General features: G+C 37.0%; 1 protein-coding gene across 1 annotated transcript; it reads left to right on the forward strand.

The window, feature by feature from the left end:
* Window positions 1–303: 303 nt before the first annotated feature.
* Window positions 304–5,268, forward strand: LOC115926431 (electron transfer flavoprotein beta subunit lysine methyltransferase-like; the record flags this gene model as incomplete). The annotated part of the gene is made up of 3 exons (XM_030991137.1): window positions 304–623; window positions 1,328–1,458; window positions 4,810–5,268. Coding segments are annotated over 3 exons (804 nt in total), but the record flags the coding sequence as incomplete, so codon positions are not given.
* Window positions 5,269–7,583: the final 2,315 nt, after the last annotated feature.

Below are 7,583 nucleotides of genomic sequence, written 5' to 3' on the forward strand. Positions count from 1 at the left end.
TCATATATTTACCTCCTGTTTCCATTCTGTTTCTTACCCTGTTCTTTAATTTCTTCAGTCATTACTAAAGACTTTAGTTTCTTTTAGTTTAATGTTTTGCATTCTAGTTGATTTTCTTTCCCTTTTTAAATGCATCATAATACAATGTACATTTGAACACAATTCAAGTTGCACGAAAATTAAAAAATATAAACTATCGTGATTAAAGGGGCCTTTTAATAGCAGAAAGTACATGTTCTTAGTTTGTCATATTCTGCTGTAAATTAGATACTTTAATGACCATAATGACACTTTACTGTTACGCTTGGCGGATTCTTCAGATTTTCCACTGCACCCGGTACACCTTACTCCACACATACGGACAATAGTTCTGCAGCTCACTTCCAGGGTTCCAAGCACACCAAAGGCAGCATCCCAACCACACCTCCCCCAGGCAGCATCCAGGCCACGTCTCCCCCAGACATCACCAGACACACACAAGCCACCAGAGATCACCTCACTCCAGAGATAGAATTGAGACTGATTACCAGAGAATGCCCCTTGTGGCACGAGACCACTGACCAGTGTCCATTCACTGACCCATTCTGGGCCTTCTATTGGCCTGGTGGTCAAGCTCTTACAAGGTGAGGGTGAGGCTTCAATGTACAAAAAGAAAAAAGGGATTATTTACTCAGTCTGAGTGCTGCTATTGCTTATACCTGTGCTACTTACAGTAAGAGAAATATACAGGGAGATAGAAAGAGAGAGAGAGGGGGTGTAGTGGTCCACATGCACATATCCCCATTATCAATTATGGTATACCTGGAGGAGAGGGTTTAATGTACATAAGTTCAAGACAAAGACAAGGGAGAGGGAGAAGAAGAGGAGGAGTTGGAGAAGAAGAGGATAAAAGGGTAGGAGAAGCCAAAAAAAAGGGGGAAGAAGAAGGACAAGAAGAGGGAAAAAAATTCTCATACATTGTTATAGTACCCATTTTAAGACTTCTACCGGCCTAGTGGTCAAGTTCTTACAAGTTGAGGGTTTAAGGTAGAAGGAGAAGAAGAAGAAAATGAATCTATTATAGCTTGCACAATAAACAAATGGAATCTTGATAATCACTAACGCAGGTATAGAAATACAGTCACACCTGCTTTAGTGACCACCTGACTACAAGCACCACATTTTTTGTTTCCCTTGAAAATGGTTTCTCATTGAAACATGTACTAAAGGACCCTGTCTACAAAGACCACTTTTTGTGTTTCCCTTGGGTGGTCACTATAGACAGGTTTGACTGTATTATTCTCATCCCTAGCCTTACAGCTTCAATAAATCTTTCTGACATACACAGGTATATCTTGGATCATCCCGAGTTGATTGAAGGCAGATCTGTATTAGATGTAGGATCAGGTTGCGGTGCTTCAGCTATAGCAGCGCGTATGGCAGGAGCTAGCAGAGTACTGGCCAATGATATTGATCCTGGTGAGTGAGGATACTTCAAATAATTCATGTTTGCAAGTAGGCTTGAGTCGGTACGGTCGATCACACCGGGACCCGACCGTTGCCGTCGGGTCCCGGTTTCGTTTTTTGAGAACCGACTCTCCGAAAAAAATAATGAAATATGTAAGAAATTGCAGTTTTGCACACCACTAAAATCATTCCACCTTGAAACTTAAGTATTTAATTGTTACCAATCATATTCTAGCTCATCCTGAATCAATCCGAACTGCTGATATAAATAAGGGTTGCAAAGCAGTTCGCTGCATGGGGTTGTTGTTGCCAGCTGCTAGCTAGCTACTGTACTGGCCGGGTCTCTCGGCAGGATTAATAAATCAGGTTGAAAGAAACAAAAATGTTTGAATAATAAAACGGCTTTCTAAAAAATACTTCTTTACAACATACCGATCGAATAATTTTTAAAAGACAAAATGGATATTATTTCTTTGATTTTGAACACCGCATGCTTCTTTTAAAAGCTGAAAATTACTTGGTAATCACAAGAAGTTTCGATACGGATAGCTGTTGCAAGGCAAGTTCAGACTAGTCTCGGAAAAATGCGCAGTGCTCCTCGTAGTGAGCTGTAATCTGTGCCAGAACGAGAAAAAATAATTAAAAACTACGAGAGCACAATTGGAAAGACAACTACTCAAAATTATCGTAAGCAGATAAATAACTTGGAGGAATAATACAATAGTTGTCCAAGAAAAGCCACAGAAATAGTGATATTTAAGGAGTTACTATAGGTACAATCATTATCGGAATGGGCCTGCTGATATGTCCGAATTACGCGTTATTTGGTTTCTAGCCTCGTGTTCTAACACGAGGCTAGAAACCAAATAACGCCCTCTACGGTAAAAAGCAGTATAACAAAGGATTCGAGTATTTGCAGCTAGCCCCTTGCGATAAAAATGTACCCAGTTACTCCTCGATTATCACAATTTCTTTGGCATTTCTTGGGCGATTATTGAATTCTTTGTCTAAGTTATTTATCTGATTATCGTAATTTTGAGCAGTAGTTGTCTTTCCAATTGTGCTCTCGTAGTTTTTAATGATTTTTTTCTCGTTACGATCACGTCTTTGTTTGGGTTCCTTCTGGCACGCATTACAGCTAACAAGGAGCACTGCGCATTTTTCCGAGACTAGTCTGAACTTGCCTTGCAACGGCTATCCGTATCGAAACTTCTTGTGATTAACAAGTAATTTTCAGCTTTTAAATTAAGCATGCGGTGTTCAAAATCAAAGAAAAAATATCTTTTTTGTTTTTAAAAATTATTCGATCGGTATGTTGTAAAGGAGTACTTTTTAGAAAGCCGTTTTATTATTCAAACATTAATCTTTTTTGACCCGATTTCTACATGAATCAAAATGGCGGCTCGATCGTTGTCTTTCTATTTTTGCTCCAGTTTTTTTACTTTTAAAGGCACGATAATGGCACTAAACATCGCCAATCATGGATAAAAATAATGTCTAATGGAAGAATATACCGATCTGTGCCGAGGTATGCATGTGTTGATTTATTTGACTGATAAAAAAAGGTCACTTTTAAGGGACATACTGATGATATGCGCTTTTTATAGAGGCAAGTGACAAATCCTGCGAGCTGATTTCGGGACACCGGGTCCCGATCGGTGCAAGGCCGTCGGGACCCGGTTTATGAAAATACCGACATGACTCGGGCCTATTTGCAAGTGCATTACTGAAAATGCATTGCAGGCCGGGTTTAGTGTCTTGTCTCTGATTTGGGCCTACCAGAGACTATCATTCTAAGACACAACTGGATTAAAAATGATAAGAGTTCACACCGTCATTAACATGCAGTCTTTTGCATCCAACTTTATTTATCTTGCTCGTATTCTTGAACGTATATCTTGCTACGAGAGGGCAGTATGCAACGAAATAGAAAAAGAACTTTCAGGATAATATACGGGGTACTTCACAATAATATAATGATTAAGACTTGTCAAGATTATGCTCATTTTGACTTTACCAAGTCTTAGTCTGCTTCCTGTTATTTCTACAGCTATTTGCAGCTCATAACGCTGCCGTGACTAAGTAAAAAATATTGTAATATTACGTCTTATTAGGGGGTCTTATTATTGCCGATAATTTTTGGACACCAATTATTATTACTGATTATTAAAACTAATTTTTTTACGGGTTGGGCAGTGAAGCATACATGTGTAGGGTCAAGTCCAAGGGCTAACCCTTATTCAAAGTGCGTATTTAACTATTTAGCATACTGGATATAACCACAAGGCGATACTCACTGATGGTAGGAAAAAAATAGTATTGCTCAGCATACATATGAACTGGGGTATACAGGGGAAGACAGCAATATTATGTTATTGCGATCAAGGGAAATTGTTTACAGATTTAGGCACACAGGCAATTTTGTTGTTGTTTTTTACTATTTTTTACACTTTCTGGAAAATTGTTCCTTACATTTACATACAAGACTATCAACTTTTATTAAGCATACATAAAATGATAAGAAATCTTTTAAGTATGACTGATGACCCAGTCCTACCAATCATAATCCTATAACAACTAACAACAATCTGCCCTCCCTTCAAGCAAGAAGAATTGAGCTTGATACTAAGTTTGCCCACTCGCTACTGACGTCCCGACACAGAGACTTACTTCCACCATCTAAAGATTCCTTGCCAAATCTTCGCCCCCTCCGTAATAATCATGGTTTGGTCATTCCTAAATGCAGGACTAGCCGATATCAAAATTCTGCTGTTCCTTCTCTTGTTCGTACAATTAATAAGCCTTGATTCTCTCTCTCTCTCTCTTTCTCTCTATCTCCATCACCTTTCTCTCTCTCTCTCTCCCTCTTTCCTTTTCCACAGAATCTTCAGGTTTTAAGGCTTTCATCGTTGCCTATTTTCAAAATATATTTTCCCCCTATTTTCTTTGATTGTTTGGTTACTCAACATTATTATTGTCTGTTTATCTGCTACCATTAGCATATATCAGTTTAGTAATTTGACGATCTTGACCACTAATTTCTCTTAGTTTATTTTGGTATTGTATTGATGGAAATGTATTATTTTTGTCATCTTTATTACCATCTTGTACTTGTCATACCTGTTCGTTTGGCTCACTATTGTATATTTACTGTACTATTTATAACTGTATTGTATAATTTGTAAACATGATCAGTTTTGGTCCTTGGACCTTTGAATCATATATAGTCTACTGATATGTCTTTTTAAACCAAAATAAATACATTTAATAAAATAAAGGATAATTCAGTACCGGTAGTCATATCTGTACAAGAAAGATTAAAAATCACATCCTGATTCACTGTTTTCATCTCTTTCTTTGCAGTTGCAATCCAAGCTATTGAAATAAATGCTGCCCTCAATGGTATCACATTGGACACAAGTGCCAAGAACTTGATATGCCAGCCATGCTTAAAAGACAACCAATGGGATGTGGTGTTTCTTGGTGACATGTTCTATGATAAAGACTTTACTAACATGGTTGTTGATTGGCTGATTTGTTTGATCAGGAAACACAACAGTCGGATTTTAATCGGTGACCCTGGTCGGGTTTATTTGAGGGATCATCCCATGAGAGAAAACCTTATCAAACTATTTGAGATTGAACTACCTCCAAATTGTGTGGAAGAGAATAGGGGTCATAGTTCAGGGTATGTATGGGAGTTTGTATTATTTTAGTCCTAAATAGATCTATATCATAAACATATTATGTATATTAAAGTATATTTGCCATCAGCTGCATGCAAGGATGATGCAACTGTCATTGACAATTCAAAACTGTTCTGGGAGGGGGGGCATTTCACAAAACTTGTCATCAGTGACAAACAACAATTTGTGTTATAAGCTACTGAAATCCTTGCTTCTGATTGGTTATCAGCAGATTTGTCACTGATTTTTGTTATTTGTCATTGAAAAAGGGCTTTGTGAAATGCCCCCCTGGTCTTCTCGTGGGCAGTTGACGATGTACTATCATTTTCAAAAACAGAAACCTTTTCACTGTCTTTGTGCCTTAACATAATCAAAGTTTGAATACATAGCTTCCATAATGGTGAACTCGTAACAATTTGAACAAATAACTCATACAGCAGCTTGTGAGGGAAAAGTTGAATGAATATCTCACCACCAGATTTTGACTTGCCAAGAACTAAACCTTTCTTGCTCAATGTGCCTGTAATAGATTAAAATAGACTATTGTCTTCAGCAGTTGGGAGGTATTTATTTGCGAGTATAGCTGCTTTATACTGGTTTTGTTTTTAACTCAAGGTTTCTCTTATAGGAATTTCCCTCCTAACTGATAAAACAACACTGGTTGATTTTCCCTCAGGTAAATTTGTTGTTTGCACTATTTTTAGTTTATTTTTTTACTTTCTGATATAACAAGGGTTCATTACAACAAGGTAATTTTGTTGGTCTGAAGGAGTTTGATATACTGAAGGATCATTCAGATATGATGCGGTAAACCACCACAAAAAGCAGCGTTTCTTTTTGTTACGTGGACGCATGCAACTGCTTGCAACGAAGGTCCTATGCCTATTCAATCAGCTCTGTATCATAAGATACAGAAATGTGAAGCGTATTACACTTTATGTCATCATTTTCTTTAAATGATGCAGTTTTGCCGTTTCATATCTTAACAAGAGTCCTGGGGGGTGTTTCACAAAGATCCTAAGTTGAACTTATCTCTAAGTTGGACTTAAAAATTATGGAAAGCCATTAGCATCTTTGAAAATATTTTGTAAAAGTTATTTTGAAAGGCATTAATTGTTTATTCAAATCATTCATATTTTCTATCATCAAGGAGATTTCATGTTCTGGATGTGGAATTTATGAAAAGTCTAAAATACTTGAATTTCTGCTTTTGAATATATTTCATTTTAAGACTCCAATGGCTGTCCATAATTTTTAAGTCCAACTTAGAGTTAAGTTCTACTTAGGATCTTTGTGAAACACCCCCCTGGTTCCAACTTCCTCTGTATTCTGTTCTATTTGATATGACAAGATTTTAATGTAACAATGAAATTTCATTGGGCCCACAAAGTTTGTCGGAACACGACTCGAGAACATACATGTATTGCACTTGGTTATGATAATTAAGCTCCTTGCCCATTTGTCACTGCACAATATGTTTGCCAATATTTATGAAGTCATTCTATGCAGTTCAGGAATAGAAGATATGTTCCAAAATTTTAGTAGATAGACATGAAATATATATTTATTCCTCTTGGTTTTGTGTGTGATATTTTATGGGTAATTGTTATTAAAAATCAAGTTATTCCACTTTAAAATGTTTAGATATGAAATATTGATGTGTGCTGGAAAAACATGAGGAATTTTATACTGTGTCTTATGTAACATTGCAATTTTGGCGGTGTTACCCTAGCTCTCGTCTGGGAGGCACTTTGCTTTACTATGCATTAAAAGTTTACCTTATTATTATTATAACTATTATTTTTATGAGGACTGTTACTTTCTGTATTGCATGTAGAAAGTGTGTAAAAAACATGACAAAATTATTTTTATGAGATTTTAAACACTGAGGCCCGTATTCTGAAGTCGTGTTTAACTTGGTCATGACTAAAGTTAAACAACCGTTTAGTTAGACACGACTTTAGAATACGGGCCTGGGTCTCTTCGTTTTTTATTTTTTGTGTGTACCGGTATGTCTTTCTTTAGCATTAATTTCCCCATTTCATTTTTCTAACTTCATCTCTATATTTGTATAGATGTATTCCAGATATTTGGACCTTTTAATTAAACGTTTTGCTATACACTGAAAATCTATGTACCCTTCTTTCAAGTCTCGATCTCCATCCAGAAATCTTTCTTACTCTCCTTCCCTTTCTCTTTCTTTTGTTCACTCTTCTCTCCATTCCTCAATGTCTCCATCTGTGTGTGTCTTCCCTCTCTCTCTCTCTCTCTCTCTCTCTCTCTCTCTCTCTCTCTATATATATATATATATTTCTCCCTCCCCTTTCACTACTCTCTCTCTCCCCTCTCATTCTCTTGATCATTTTTCTCTAGATCAATCTTCCCTTCTATCATTTGCCCCCACGCCCTGCTTGAAGCCAGAAGGGCATGGCATGGCATGTATTGAGTTGA

The sequence above is a fragment of the Strongylocentrotus purpuratus genome, unplaced genomic scaffold (genome assembly GCF_000002235.5).
Source record: "Strongylocentrotus purpuratus isolate Spur 01 unplaced genomic scaffold, Spur_5.0 spur5_scaffold_2, whole genome shotgun sequence".
In the NCBI taxonomy this organism is placed as follows: Eukaryota; Metazoa; Echinodermata; class Echinoidea; order Camarodonta; family Strongylocentrotidae; genus Strongylocentrotus; species Strongylocentrotus purpuratus.